The sequence below is a fragment of the Mercenaria mercenaria genome, chromosome 18, assembly GCF_021730395.1.
Source record: "Mercenaria mercenaria strain notata chromosome 18, MADL_Memer_1, whole genome shotgun sequence".
NCBI classification, from domain to species: domain Eukaryota; kingdom Metazoa; phylum Mollusca; class Bivalvia; order Venerida; family Veneridae; genus Mercenaria; species Mercenaria mercenaria.
Genome location: NC_069378.1, coordinates 36,575,978 through 36,592,906, shown reverse-complemented (window position 1 = coordinate 36,592,906; position 16,929 = coordinate 36,575,978). Strand labels below are relative to the sequence as shown.

Sequence of the window (16,929 nt, the reverse complement as noted above, 5' to 3'; positions counted from 1 at the left end):
TCTTTCCATGCTTCTGGAAGTTTACCAGTATCTAACCAAATTTGAAAAATGAACACAAGAATGTCTACAACTTCTTCACAGACACTTTTCAAAAATACTCCTGAGACATTGTCTGGTCCTGTAGCCTTATGAATGTTAATTTCTTTCAGTTGTTTAATACCTTTTCTATTTACTGAAATAGATGGAATTTCACAAAACTGATTGTCAATGCTTGGAATGTTGTTTGTATCTTCCGACGTAAAAACTGATGTAAACTGATTGTTAAGTACTTCAGCTTTAACTTTGCTGTCACTGTTCATAATACCATTATTGTTCAAAGGTGCCACTCTGTTGCTGAAACTGCTAGCGATTTTTCAACATTTTCATAATTTTCTGCTTTTTTTTATATAAATACTGGTACCAACGAAAACATGGAACAAGACAACACAATAATTAAGGTTTATATATTTATTTCATATCATAGTCATATAATATTATGTATTCTAACACGATCTGCAGCAATTGGTATATAAACATATAGCAAAACATGAATCTACGATAAAATATGGTTGGCTGTTACATTTCACCCCCTATGATTGTGGCATAAGATATTCTACTTCAGTTCCATTACATACAAATTATTTCAGGGCCAAACGGTTGAAAACAGCATCTCAAAAACATAAATATGATAAAATGTCATACTGACTTATGTGTAGGACAGTAAAACACGTTTCGATCTCTACAAGCGAATTCAATTAGCTTAATAAAGATTCAGCGGTGACGTCATAAATGTATGACATAAAGTATGACGTCATAATGATGTGACGTCATATAAAGTTAAGCTCGTAACTTGTAACACAGGGTCAACTCGCCTAATTTGATGATTCTCTTCATAATTAGTTTGCGAGCTGTTAGATTACTAAATCATAAATACTTCTCAAAATTCTGATACAAAAAAACAAATATCTATACGTTCCATTGGCTATGCAACTCTTTCTAACCATAGGGGGTAAATTGTAACAGCATATGACCCGAATGACGTATTACGCTGAAAATATAGTACTGTAAAATGCGAATTATTTGCGTTGTTAGAATCGAAATAATAAATATGTTCCAATAATTTTATCAATTAATAAAACATGGGCAGTCGTTTGAATGCGAATAATTAAATCACCTGGCTATGCACTCGTGATTTAATTATTACGCATCCAAACTCCTGCCCATATTTTATTAACTGATAAAATATAGGAACAGATTTATTATTTCTTAAATACAATATCAATACAATGATAGATACAAATGAAACAAGCAAATTCGATGAATTGGTATCCCCCGCCGAAAGGGTTTGTGGTGAGGAATGGCAAAAAAATATATCCGGCAAAAAGTTAAGGATGTTAACAAGAAGCAAATAATTTCATTAGTCAAAATCAATTTAACAGAAAACAAATGTTTAATTAAAGAGTACATAATAAATGTATGATACTTTGATCCTGACTAAAGAATTTATTTTGAATGGGATATGCTTACTGTAACAAGCTTAGCTTTTAAAATTGAATGCAGTTAATTGAAATATGAGCTTGAAGTTTAATTGGAACGGAATATTGTCTTTGAGTGGTTTGGCAACAGGTGTTGTTGTTTAACATGTACATTTGAACTTAAAAAAACAGATGTCCTTATGAGAACACTGGTAAGATATCTTGAACATGACTGAGGGCAAGGCTTGTGCAGTCACAACTTAACATGTTGAAGGTTTGAACATTAAAAAAAAAAAAAAAACAAGAGCTGTCTCCATAGGATGACACATGCCCCCGATGGCACTTTGAATGAATAGTTATGGCCGATGTTAGAGTTTAGGACCTTTGAGCTACGGACCTGGGTCTTGCGCGCGACACGTTGTCTTACTGTGGTACACATTCATGCCCAATGATTTTAAAATCCATGCATGAATGACAAAGATATGGACCGGACACGCCCATCAATGCACTATCATGAAATATGACCTTTAACGTCTAAGTGTGACCTTGATCTTTGAGCTACGAAACTGGGTCTTGCGTGCGACATGTCGTCTTACTGTGGTACACATTCATGCCAAGTTATTTGAAAATCCATCCATCGATGACAAAGATATGGACCGGACAGGAATGCACTATATGAAAAATGACCTTTAAAGTCAGTGTGACCTTGACCTTTGAGCTACGGACCTGGGTCTTGCGTGCGACACATTGTCTTACTGTGGTACACATTCATGCCAAGTTATTTGAAAATCCATCCATTGATGACAAAGATATGGACCGGACACGAAAATTGCGGACAGACTGACAGACCGACAGACTGACAGACGGACAGACGGTTCAAAAACTATATGCCTCCCTTCGGGGGCATAAAAAGGAATGGAAATATATATATATGTATATATATTTATTTTTTAAGGGTGTGGGGGTGCGGGGGAACGGGGAACGGGAGAGGAAACAAAATTTCACATGTTGATTATAAATATTGATGGAAAATTAAAAATGAAAAACAAGAGGGTCATGATGACCCTGGATCGCTCACCAGAGTAATATAAGCTACATGTTTCTAATGTCAAACTGATGATTTTTAGAAATTTTTTGGAAGATTTTCCGATGTACAATCAAGTAACCCCTGGGGCGGGGCCAATTTTACCCCGGGGGTCATGATCTGAACAAAGTTTGTAGAAGATTACTAGGAAATGTTACATATCAAATATCTAAGATCTAGGCCTTCTGGTTTATTTTTCGCAAATTTATGAAGATTTTCCTATGTACAATCAAGTAACCCCTGGGGCTGGGTCAATTTGACCCTGGGGGGTCAAGATTTGAACCAATTTTGTAGAGGTCCACTAGGCAATGCTACATGTCAAATATCTAAGCTCTAGGCCTTCTGGGTTATTTTTAGAAAATTTTGAAGATTTTCCGATGTACAATCAAGTAACCTCTGGGGCGGGGCCAATTTTACCCCAGGGTTCATGATTTGAACAAAGTTTGTAGAAGTCTACTAGGAAATGTTACATATCAAATATCTAAGAAATAGGCCTTCTGGTTTATTTTTAGCAAATTTATGAAGATTTCCCTATGTACAATCAAGTAACCCCTGGGGCTGGGTCAATTTGACCCTGGGGGGTCAAGATTTGAACCAATTTTGTAGAGGTCCACTAGGCAATGCTACATGTCAAATATCTAAGCTCTAGGCCTTCTGGTTTATTTTTAGAAAATTTTGAAGATTTTTCTATGTACAATCAAGTAACCCCTGGGGCGGGGCCAATTTTACCCTGGGGGTCATGATTTGAACAAAGTTTGTAGAAGTCTACTAGGGAATGTTACATATCAAATATCTAAGATCTAGGCCTTCTGCTTTATTTTTAGCAAATTTATAAAGATTTCCCTATGTACAATCAAGTAACCCCTGGGGCTGGGTCAAGATTTGAACCAGTTTTGTAGAGGTCCACTAGGCAATGCTACAAGTCAAATATCTAAGCTCTAGGCCTTCTGGTTTATTTTTAGAAAATTTTGAAGATTTTTCTATGTACAATCAAGTAACCCCATGGGGCGGGGTCAATTTGACCCCGGGGGTCATGATTTGAACAAATTTTGTAGAAGTCTACTAGGCAATGCTACATGTCAAATATCTAAGATCTAGGCCTTCTAGTTTATTTTTAGAGATTTTTTGAAGATTTTCCTATGTAAAATCAAGTGACCCCTGGAGCGGGGTCAATTTTGACCCAGGGGTCATGATTTGAACAAATTTTGTAGAGGTCCACTAGGCAATGCTACATGTGAAATATCTAAGCTCTAGGCCTTCTGGTTTATTTTAAGAAAATTTTTAATGATTTTCCTAAGTAAAATCAAGTGACCCCTGGAGTGGGGTCAATTTTGACCCCAGGGGTCATGATTTGAACAAATTTTGTAGAGGTCCACTAGGCAATGCTACATGTGAAATATCTAAGCTCTAGGCCTTCTGGTTTATTTTAAGAAAATTTTTAATGATTTTCCTAAGTAAAATTAAGTGACCCCTGGAGTGGGGTCAATTTTGACCCCAGGGGTCATGATTTGAACAAATTTTGTAGAGGTCCACTAGGCAATGCTACATGTGAAATATCTAAGCTCTAGGCCTTCTGGTTTATTTTAAAAAAATTTTAAATGATTTTCCTAAGTAAAATCAAGTGACCCCTGGAGTGGGGTCAACTTTGACCCCAGGGGTCATGATTTGAATAAATTTTGTAGAGGTCCACTAGGCAATGCTACATGTGAAATATCTAAGCTCTAGGCCTTCTGGTTTATTTTTAGAAAATTTTGAAGATTTTTCTATGTACAATGAAGTAACCCCATGGGGCGGGGTCATTTTGACCCTGGGGGTCATGATTTGAACAAATTTTGTAGAGGTCTACTAGGCAATGCTACATGTGAAATATCTAAGCTCTAGGCCTTCTGGTTTATTTTGGTTTATTTTTAGACATTTTTTGAAGATTTTCCTATGTAAAATCAAGTGACCCATGGGGCGGGGTCAATTTTGACCCCGGGGTCATGATTTGAACAACTTTAGTAGAGGTCCACTAGGCAATGCTACAAGTCAAATATCTAAGCTCTAGGGCTTCTGGTTTTTGAACAGAAGATTTTATAAGATTTTCCTATGTAAAATCAAGTGACCCCTGGGGCGGGTTCAATTTTGACCCCGGGATCACCTCGGTGACCAAGACAAGTGGGCGACCAGGTGTGGGTGCGCAACTTCACATGTTTATAATAAATGTTCACAGAAAAGAATGAAAGAAATTTAATGTAATTCTGCCAAATGGCAAGTTTGTTATGTACAAATATGTGGATTTTTAGACAATTAAAGGGCAATAACGCTGCAGTTACAAAAGAAATCCATACGAAATTGTGTGTGCACAACCACATTATAGTGCTCTAAATTCTGTTAAAGTTTCATAGTTCAAGGTCAAATATATCAAAAGTTATGATGCAGAAATTGCCATATTTATAGTACCCTATATAGTTAACACTAGAAACTTCTAAGGGCCATAACTCTGGTGTTACTTGGGCAATCTGACTGAAACTTGACGGGCCACAAGAACTCATAGTGGTGAACACGTATATGAAGTTTTAAATAAATATTCCCAACCATTTCCTAGATATGGCTCCGGACGGACGGATGGAAGGACGGATGGACGGACGGAAAGACGGACGGACGGACAACGCCAAAACTATATCCCTCCGACTTTCGTCGGGGGATAAAAAAAAACTGTTTCATCTTCACTTTTGTGAACTTTTTTCAATGAAAAATATAGTAAAGAATATTTTTTTAAATTTTGAAAAAAAAATGTTTTATTTTTTCTGTTTTCCTTTTGTATATATAGATAATTGTATTGTGAACATAAAAATGGCCAAAAAGGTATGTGTCATTAGGCTAAATTGTATGTTAAGACCGCTTGAATACAACACCCGGTGAGTGTTGAGACGAAAAAATGGCCTGAATTTCATTATTTCAACCAAATTGATTATATCTGCTATAGAAGTTAAAAAACTTCTTAATCCTTTCTATAATTGAATACTAAATGATTTGAAAGGAGATATTGTCTTAAATTATCAATACAAAGTTGATTGTCTAACATTATATGAACAATACTGTCTTTGTACTAAAATGCTTTGTCAAAACACAGCCACAAAATATTAATCATTTAATGGCAAGATGCATGATATGTCAGGCATGATACATGTCAATACAGCATAAAACAGTATCAACATTTGATTACTGATAAAACTTATTTATACAAGATTCCTCATATTTAAGATTGTCTATCACATGTTTCAACAAATGTTAAGTTCACTTCACTTTTTCCATAGAAAGTATCGGCTGCGCAGAAAGATGCACATAAAAAACTATAGGAATTCCCTTTAAGGATGTAGGAGAGAATTTTTTCTAACGTTAAGAATTGTTTCATACACTGTGAGCTTAAAGAACTTTAGTTTCCAAGACAAACAAGAGAAGAAAAAACATAGGTCACCAAACTCGTTTTAATTTTATAGGGCATTTCCTTCACCTACTGTTTAAGCATTTCTGAAATTTTGTAAAACTGAAAAAATGGTGGTACTTTATAAAACATATAATATCTCACTTAATATTATAGGGATTTCGGGTCTTACAGGTTAATATGAAAACAAGGTGATGTCAGTATTATGTAAGCATAAAATTAATGTCACTAATAAATCTCTTTCATTTTTACATGTTGACATAATTACCCCACCCACTTTATTTTCAATGGAAGAAAAAGTATTTGTATCTACAAAAAAAATTCTGACGCTATTACTAAGATTTTCAAAATGTTTTGCAGCTTTAATGACACACAAAATTGCTTCATATTGGAAAGAAAAAAAGTTGGGGTCACCATGCATCTAAGAGATTTATTAAGAAAAAACTGTTAAAAACTGGTGAATTTTGATATTTTTGGTTCTAATTTATATTTTCTAGATACTATAAAGTGCTATCTTTAAAACTTTTATCTCAATTGTAGCTTATTATTATATGTATCATTCAGGAAAATATCAAAACCAAAACTGATCTACTTTAGTTGATATTTGAAATCACCTACCCCTACCCCATTGTAAATTTTACGTCAATTTTAGGCAAATGCCAGCCAAAAATAAGGTCGAAAAATTTGTTTTCGCAAAAAGTAGAATCTGTTTGGTTAAATGGTACATTATTAGCCATATTTTAATTATACATCATTATTTTTTGGCAAAACTTTTGTTAGAAAAGCAAAATTCGAAGAAACATTTTTCAAAATGGCGGATATCCTGAAAAAACGCTCGTACATCCTTAAGTGCATATGCATTTAATTAATATCATCTTTGATATGATGCTAAACCTTTCTCATCTGCCATATCGATCGGCTTTAGATATTTCTCTGTTGTGTTGTCACAGAGCACATGAAGAAATCTAAAATTTTTATGCAAAAATGAAATAAAAATATAACTTTCATTCTGAGTTTCGAACCCACATAGCAAAAGATCTGTCTAACATGGACAGTTATGCTTTACCTCTGAGCTTATTCTTAATTGGGACTAAAACTAGAAATATTTAGATTTTAACATGTTAGAAAAATGTTGAATTCCCTTATAATGTTCCATTTTAATATATATATTTTATAGTCATGTTTGTAAACATAAGTTATCATGGGACATAGAACTACTACCGGTAATTTAAGTTACAGCTGGCCTTCATACTTTTAGACATACATTTGAAATTATTACTGACAAAAGTTTTAATGGTATAAATTATCACAGAAATATTTGTAAACACCGGTTTTAATTGCATACAACCAGACCAAAACTGGATTTCTGCTATACAGGGTATTGTCACTTTTTCTCTGTATTTTTGTTTTGACAAAGCAGTTATCGTTGTTGAATGCCAAAGTTCCTCCATCAAGAAAACTCCAATACATGTTATTATTGTTTTATCTCCCAGACAGGTCTCTGTACTCGTCATGACCTCCACGCTGAAAACCCTCCTCATAATTTTTCTTTATTTTAGTGTACATGTCATAGTCAAGCTCTATCCCATAGTCGTCAGCAAACTTGCGGGCCTTACGATAGGCTGGAAATATCAAAACAGAGTTCATGAGTTTGGATGAGTCAGAAGTGGAGAACGTCATTCAGGACATTAAATTTTGACAACTTAATTTTTATTCAAGAATTTAGATTACATGGTATAGCAATATATTAAAAACTTTACCAAGTAAAACTAGAGCTATCACTAAAGGTGATGAATGTACCCCCCGCATGCACTGACACAGTACATTGCAATTTGACTGCATAATTATGTGGACTGTATGTATATAGACTGTATGTATACAGTATAGTAACAAAAAACAAAGTCCCATAACTATGCAGAATATTTATCTAAAAGAATGTAACATGCCCCATGCACAACTAGGGTTGGTACTGATCACTTGTGTGAAGTTTCATTAAATTGTGTGCAAGGGTTTGGTAGATTAGGCACGCACAAGATTGCATATGAAGACTGTATGTACATAGTATGTTAACAAGAAATAAAGTCCCATAACTCTGCAATTTTTGTCGCTGAAAGAACCTAACATGCCCCATGCACAACTACTGTTGTTACTGATCAGTTGTGTGAAGTTTCATTAAATTGTGTCAAGGGGATGAGGAGAGATGGTGTGCACAAGATTGTGTCTATGTCTATAGTATAGTAACAAAAAAACAAAGTCCCATAACTCTGGAATTTTTTTTTCTGAAAGAACCTAACATGCCCCATGCACAACTACTGTTGTTACTGATCACTTGTGTGAAGTTTCATTGAATTGTGTCAAGGGGATGAGGAGAGATGGTGCGCACAAGATTGTGTCTATGTATATATTATAGTAACAAAAAAACAAAGTTCCATAACTCTGCAAATTTTTTTTCTAAAAGAACCTAACATGCCCCATGCACAACTACTGTTGGTACTGATCACTTGTGTGAAGTTTCATTAAATTGTGTCCAGGGAATGAGGAGAGATGGTGCGCACAAGATTGTGTCTATGTATATAGTATAGTAACAAAAAAACAAAGTCCCATAACTCTGCAAATTCTTTTTCTAAAAGAACCTAACATGCCCCATGCACAACTACTGTTGGTACTGATCACTTGTGTGAAGTTTCATTAAATTCTGTCAAGGGGATAAGGAGAGATGGTGCGCACAAGATTGCGTCTACGGACAGACAGACGGACAGACAGACAGACAGACAACCTGAAACCAGTATACCCCCCCTTACAACTTTGTTGTAGGGGGGTACAAAAACCTGCATACTAGCCAATTTGTCTGTTGTCTATAAGCCATGCAGGTTTCGTTATCGAATCTCTTGTACTTTGGAGGGTATGCTTGTGACTGAGGCGAACAAATGGGTATATTAATATTGCCTTCAATGTATACATCAGGCTCATAAAACATTGTGTAGTGTTGTCTAGTCATTACAGGTTCCATGCTTTTTACTGATGGCCAGACAGACTGACAGATAAAAAGGCATACTAAATTGGATAAAATAAAAATACCTATTGATTTTTATAAAGTCCTCTCCCAAATTTGTTCCAATGGGGGGGCACTTTGCCCCTTTGAGGGGCCGCTTGAGCCAAAATTAGAAATACTTTTAAATGAGTTCTTCTCATGAAGTGCTCGAAGGATCTTCATCAAACTTTTTCTGTAGCATATATAGAGGACCTTATAATAATATTATTATAAGGTCCTCTCCCATTTTTGTTTAAATTGGGGTACTTGGCCCCTTTTAGGGGCTGCTAGAGCCAAAATAAGAAATAGTATTCATTAAAAGACTCTTCTCATGAACCGCCAGAAGGATCTTCATCAAACTACCTGGTCTTTGGTATCATTATAAGGTCCATTCCCACTTTTGTTTAATGGGGGCACTTTAAACCATCGGGGTTTGTAACAACAAAATAAAAGGATGTACATAATTTTATCGTGGTCCTGTATCAATATACTAAGTGTCTTGAATTTTGTTTTTGGTTTCATATCGTTTTTCAACAGTATTTCAGTTACCGTATAACTGGTTATTTCTGGGGGTGCAAATATTTGCATTTTGGGCATGAAAACGGGTATACTAATTTCCGCGATTTTAATTTCTGCGGATTTCTGTAGAGAGGTTAATTTAATTTCTGCGTTTATCCATGGAGAGTTGCTTTAATGTTTGGGACATGGCTCTGTATAGTGAATACAAGTTACAAGGTTTAAGATTTATTCATGCATAAAATAGAGTTAACAAGAGATCACAGAGTGATCTTGGCGCCCACCAATGTGCCATTTTTGAGTGTTCCAAATTTCAAGACTTACTGACTAGCTCAAGGTCAAATTTCATTTCCATACACAGCACTGTGCATGTTGTCCAAATTTGAAAGATGTGAAAGTAGGTCACTAGATCAATTTCAAGGACAAAGTTCTTTGTACACAAAACTATGCATGTGCATCAAGTTTGAAGGCTGAAGTATGAGAAATTTGAAAGTAGGTCACTAGGTCAATCTTAAGGTCAAAGTTTATTTCGGTACATAAAACTATGCAAGTGGTCCAAATTTGAAGGCTGTAGCTTGAGAAATGTGAAAGTAGATCACTAGGTCAAAATCAAGGTCAAATTCCACTTCAGAACACAAATCTATGCATGTTGTCCAAATTTAAAGCCTGTACCTTCAAAAATGTGAAAGTAGGTCACTAGGTCAATATCAAGGTCAAAGTTTGTTTCGGTACACAATCCTATGCATGTGGTTTAAATTTGAAGCCTGTAGCTACCGAAATGTGAAAGTAGGTCACTAGGTCAATCTTAAGGTCAAAGTTCATTTCGGTACACAAAACTATGCAAGTGGTCCAAATTTGAAGGCTGTAGCTTCAGAAATGTGAAAGTAGGTTACTAGGTCAAAATCAAGGTCAAATTTTATTTCAGAACACAGAACTATGCATGTTGTCCAAATTTGAAGCCTGTACCTTCAAAAATGTGAAAGTAGGTCACTAGGTCAATGTAAAGGTCAAAGTTTGTTTCGGTATACAAAACTATGCATGTGGTCCAAATTTGAAGGCTGTAGCTTCAGAAATGTGAAAGTAGGTCACTAGGTCAAAATCAAGGTCAAATTTCATTTCGGAACTTGAAACTATGCATGTGGTCCAAATTTGAAGCCTGTACCTTCAAAAATGTGAAAGAAGGTCACTAGGTCAATGTCAAGGTCAAAGTTTTTTTCAGTGCACAAAACTATGCATGTGGTCCAAATTTGAAGGCTGTAGCTACAGAAATGTGAAAGTAGGTCACTAGGTCAAAATCAAGGTCAACTCATGTCAAGGTTCATCTTGCCACTCAAAACCATACATGTGGTCCAAATTTGAATGTTATAGGTTATTGACAAGAAGATTTTAAAAGCTTTTCCCTATATAAGTCTATATGAACCATGTGACCCCCAGGGCAGGGCCATATTTGACCCTAGGGGGACAGTTTAAACAAACTTGGTAGAGAACCACTAGATGATGCTACATTACAAATGCCAAAGCCCTAGGCTTTGTGGTTTGGACAAGAAGATTTTCAAAGTTTTTCCCTATATGTCTATGTAAACCATGTGACCCCCGGGGCGGGCCATACTTTACCCTAGGTGGATAATTTGAACAATCTTAGTAGAAGACCACTAGATGATGTCACATACAAAATATCAAAGCCCTAGGCCCTGTGGTTTTGAACAAGAGGTTTTTCAAAGTTTTTCCCTATATAAGTCTATATAAACCATATGACCCCGGGGGCGGGGCCATATTTGACCCCAGGGAAATAATTTGAATCATCTTGGTAGAGGACCACTAGATGATGCTTCATACCAAATATCAAAGCCCTAGGCTCTGTGGTTTTGGACAAGAAGATTTTCAAAATTTTTCCCTATATAAATCTATGTAAATTATAGAAATAAACAAAGGGCCATAACTCACTAAAAAATTGTTGAACCTGTCTGATTTTCAGGGGGACACAACTAGGGTACCAATGCATCATTCTGACAAAGTTTGGTCAAAATCCCCCTGGTAGTTTCTGAGATGCGATAACGAGAAATTGTTACCGGACGGAAGGACGACGGACCATGGACGCAGTGATTTAAATAGCCCACCATCTGATGATGGTGGGCTAAAAACACACATGTTAAAATACCATGTATTACATGTATTACGATAATGTACATGCACTCAGTTCAACAGTTACTGCACAATACCCTAAAACACATTTAAGATCTTCATTTTGAATACAAATGTATTTCACCACCAGGTTGAGACGACCCATTAACGACTGAGCCCAACTCTTTTTTAAGGTGATATGTCCTCCATTCTTTTCCAACAAAGATTTAGCATTTGCCATAACAATTCCTTCAGCAATACCAATACAAATACTAGTGTTTATGACTGATCCTGGTCGACGAAGCATTTCAACCTAGGTTTGTACTTCATTGTCCAGTTCATCCCCAAGAAGACACACTACTAACAGGATACGTGTATTGATTAAGAAATTTAAAGTACACAGGTAAAAAAGAGGTGACAAACAGGGCAATCTGATATACGAAACTACAAAATATTTGCAAATTTATTTTTTGTGGCTGGAAGAGACCCGCAAAATATCGCAGAAATTACCTACCCACAGAAATAACCAGTTACAGGGTACGTAACGGCAGGCAGTTACTCTAATGTGAGGTCAATATGTTGCTGTGTTTTAACAGTGTTAAACACATGATATGGAAAGTAACACATCTGGTGAATTGACTTAGGAATGCTTAGACGTCTCATAAGTTATTTTTTGCCTTTTAAACCTAACTCAACCGTTAGAAGAGTCATGAACTGATCACATTTATTGTATGAAGTATGACAGCTTCATGCTCCAACATTCTTTAACTATTAATCGGAAACTAAATGTTTTACCGACATTCTTGCTTTGGAACTGACATTAAGTCAACTTCTTAGACCATAAGTGTGATATCTTTTTAAAGAAATCGCCGGTCAATAGCTTGTGTTATTGACCAGTTTTACAGTTGAGAACATTTTCTCTTTTTAAAGTATGAACAAATGTTTCAAATTTATGTATGTCATTTGATTTAAACACTTAATGAATGGCTTGCCAGTCAGTATTCAAAATCATTAGCTTTTGGACCTCTGCCAAGTTAGTTTTAACTATTGATCGGGGTAAGCCATTCAGTAAATGTGTACTGTCTCTAGTTCACTTACATGGATCCCTGTTCAAGCACATTTCCCTATAATCTCTCAGATGCCAGCAGACTGTCTCACAAACCTTACTGCAGAATTTCTTGCATATAGCCAGGCAACAACAGCAAAGCATGCAGACGAATGAAAACAGAAATATTACTTTTAGTGCATGTTTCTGCCAACTTTTGGCAAATTTTTCGAACTTTGTTTCCTTCCTTGGCTCATCACCCTAAAATTGAAATACATACTTATTTTCTGTATTGAAAAAATTAACAAATTTAAGTAGGCCTTCTTATGGAATGCTAAACAGGACTTAAAGGCCTAGATTTTGGCAGTGGGCCAAGGGATTTTTGTCTTCACCAACACAGTTGGGGGTTAATGACCATCACAGTATGGCTCCAATAAACAAGGGTAATTGTTTATTGGAGAGTCAGCCTACCTTACAAGTGTATCTATTAGTGAGAAGGGGAAACAATGTAATTTATTTTGAATTAAAGAATAATTGATAACTTTTAAAGTTATACTAGTTTTTCCTTTGGCATTTCTATGTAAAGAAAAATATTTCTTGATCAAACACACTAATAAGAAATCAGAAACTTATTTTCTCAATATTGAAATAATGAGAAACTTACTTAAAGAAACATGCAAGTTTTTATTTTTTCAAATCCTGTCTGGAGAATTGTGATATTTCTGAAAAATGTGACTTTCACTCATCTAAAGCTTGCAGAATACTGTAAATAACATTTGTCTAAATTAAAAACAGAATGTGCATTTCAAAGTTACAAAGAAAATCATGAAAAATGTCCCTTTTGGCGGCATACTGAAAATGAAAATTGAGTATAGATGGAACACAATAATTCTATATTCAGATAATGTTGATTACATGAATACATGAAAATCAATTTCCAAATAAGAAATATTGTTTTTCAGCACAAAGAACTCAGGAAGTTTTACTATACTTGTGTTTTATTATCATTATTTTCATTATTACTGTATCTATTATCATCCTATATGTAATATAATAATAATATTAATAATTATGATATAATAATAATAATGGTAATATAATAATAATAATTATAATAAAATAATAATAATTATGATTATGATTATTTCTATTATTATTATTATCATTATCATAATAACATTAAAATAATAGTTATTATCATCTACATAATATTAAAATAATAATTATTATTATTATCATTCCACATTTACTGAAGAAAAACTAATTTCTTTCAACTCCACTGCACACATCTTCATGGTCTAGTTGGGGTCCCTGCTGTGCTAATTGCCCTCTAATCAGTTGCTATTACATAATCGCTGATAAGCAGCAGATAAGATGGGAGTTGTATATTGGATTTTGGGGGGGGACACTTATATAGTAGTGAATCTAGGCCTTTAAAAGATTTACCGTCTTTCAGGTGTGGTCAGTTTTCATTTGGCAGTTCTTACATTACATCATTTGGCTGTGGTAACTTTTCATCCACTGATATAATTTGAAGTTTTAACTGCACTGTCACTGATATAATTTTAACTTTAACTGCACAGCAACTTAATATAATCTGAAGTTTAACTGCACAGTCACTTATTTAATTTGAAGTTCAACTGCACAGTCACTAATATAATTTTAAGTTTAACTGCAAGGCCACTAAATGATAATATACCGTAAGTCTGATTGCACAGTCACTAATATAGATTTTGGCAGTGGGCCAAGAGATTTCTGTCTTCACCAGCACAGTTGGGGGCTAATGACCATCACAGTATGGTTCCAATAAACAAGGGTCATTGTTTATTGGAGAGTCATCTTACCTTTCAAGTGTATCAATTAGTGAGAAGGGGAAACAATGTACTAATTTATTTTAAATTAATGAATAATTAATAACATTAAAGTTTTACTAGGATTTTTTTTTGGAAGTGTTTAGCCGTCCGGTAACCGGACGCCAAGGTTGCGTTCTAGTCGTCCGGTTACCGGACGGCTAGCAAATCCTCAGGGGACTTTCTAGTCGTCCGGTAATTGATTTCCTAATGAATAAGACACAATTTTATATAGTTTTAATGTTATTTACTTGAGATATCGATACTTATCTGTAAACAAAAGTTTGTGTAAATACATACAATAAACAGTTACGATAAATAACTGCATTATTCAGCTGATAAAATGGAAGTTTGCCGACCTCAATAATGGTGAAATTGACGTGACGTCACTTATTAAAATCTGTTTATCTTGAGGCTTTTATGGGATCGGAATTTTTAAATTTTAATAACTTTTTCACTGAATTCTCAAAATTAAAACAGTTTTGAAGAACTTTCAATTTTCATATTTTAGTATTCAAATATTTTTTAATGAATTACTGTTTTAAATGACATCTTATTAGCGTGATGTTCAAAACTTTTAGAAAAACAGTAGTTAAGCGTTCATAATTAATCCATTTTAATTTGAAATAATCATAGTCAAAATTAATGAATGCATTGCCTTTTTTTAAGCTTTCCATTCTTCAAAAAAATATATAGAAGTTTGTGTTTTAAAAATTAAAGTTTAGGCTGTTTGAAAAAACATCACTTTTTACAAAATATCATATGGACGGTTGGCGATCAATGTTTTATCATTTCTAAAAATAGAATATCAACGGATTTGTAAACAAACACGATCTCTTGCATTTAATCGACTGAAAAATCAGATAAGTATTGATATTTTAAGTAAATAACATTTAAAACTGTATAAAATCATTACTTATTCATTAAGAAATCAATTACCGGACGACTAGAAAATCCCCTGAGGATTTGCTAGCCGTCCAGTAACCGGACGACTAGAACGCAGGCATTTCTATGTAAAGAAAAATATTGTTGATCAAACACAATAATAAAATAATCAGAAACTTATTTAGGCAATTTTCAGGGATGCGTAGGCTCAAGCCCCATTGGGACCAAATTTTTTTTCCCTTATTTTCTAGTAATTTTTTTTTTTACTTCTTTCAAGACTCATTATTGATTTATTGTACAAAAGTGGAAAATTTTCATTTGATAAATGATTTCTTGCTGTTCAAAGTGAATTTACCTCTGAAACAGAAGGGGTAGATTTAGACATCTTTAAAAATACTGAGTTACATGTGGCAAAAGTTCTCTATTTTGCCTTCACTCTTTAGATTACATATTGTGGAAGAAATGTAGGTTTTACTTCTGCCCCAGAGTTATTTTTGAATGAAATGAGCAAAATTCAAAACAGACCCGCAGGATTCGACCTTAATTTTTCAATGTTGGAGTTAGAAATCTGTCTCATTAAATCCGTTTACTTGAGGCACCCTAGAAAAAATGATATTGACAGTTTTACTTTGTGTTTTATAATTGTTTACCAATAGTTTGATGTTTCTTTTATCAAAATTAATGGTATAATGAATTCTCTGCAAACGTTTTGGATAGTGGCCATCACTTTGAAATTTGTCTCTACTTTATACAAAATTTATAAATACGGCATGGTAAAAGTTGTTTAAAAATTTTACGAGTAATACAGTAATAATTTCACGAGGGCACAGCCCAAGTGAAATTATTTGTACTGCGTATTACCACCAGAGTGTATAAATAGTGTAAAAATATGGTTTTGGTATAAATTATTTCCATTCTAATATGCCCTTAATCTAAAACAGTAGATAAAATATAGTAGCGCTCTTCCTTGGTCACAACAAAAACATTGACGTCACCGCATGTTAACGTGATGTCATTCTAGTGTAAGAGTGTTTTAACAGAGAAAATCATATAAGAATTTGATATATAGTTTGTTTTCGATCATTTAAAAAAAAATAATCTTACAAATAAAAATAGAATAATCCATAGACTATATTTTGCATGTTATGTATGGAATCACAGTTTGTTTTTGGCCAAAACATCCTATCCAGAAAATTTGCCTGGCCAAAACGTCCAAGCCAAAACGTTAAAATAATCTAAGTTAGCTGGACAATTGCCAAAATCATTCTTACGCACCAACCACATTGCCTGTTTGTACATTTTATTGATTGTCCGAATTTAACTATTGAAATATAAAGTCTTAATTGAAAAGGGAACATTACAAAGGGGCTAAAAATCACACCTTAAACTCATTAGATTGAAGTTTAAATATGATGGAGATGTCCCAAATCTGCCCTTGCTGCAAATTATCCGCTCTGCATAATATTCTTAAACATTGATTAACAATCATTTCGATGCTTTTGATGTTAGGCCATTT

General features: G+C 34.3%; 1 protein-coding gene across 2 annotated transcripts in view; it reads right to left on the bottom strand.

Moving 5' to 3' along the window:
* Positions 1-432: 432 nt before the first annotated feature.
* Positions 433-16,929, bottom strand: part of LOC123539317 (uncharacterized) — a 69,285-nt gene continuing 52,788 nt past the window's right edge. Inside the window, exons 3-5 of one of the 2 annotated variants that reach the window (XR_008368390.1) lie at positions 12,732-12,939; positions 3,089-7,587; positions 433-2,932 (exon numbers count right to left, since the gene is read on the bottom strand). Coding sequence is in view for 1 of the 2 variants with exons in the window: in XM_045323880.2 (XP_045179815.1) it covers positions 7,448-7,587; positions 12,732-12,939 (348 nt within the window). In the remaining variant the exon portion in view is untranslated. Of the gene's footprint in view, positions 7,588-12,731; positions 12,940-16,929 lie in introns of both variants that reach the window. The other variant, XM_045323880.2, reaches the window with a different exon arrangement.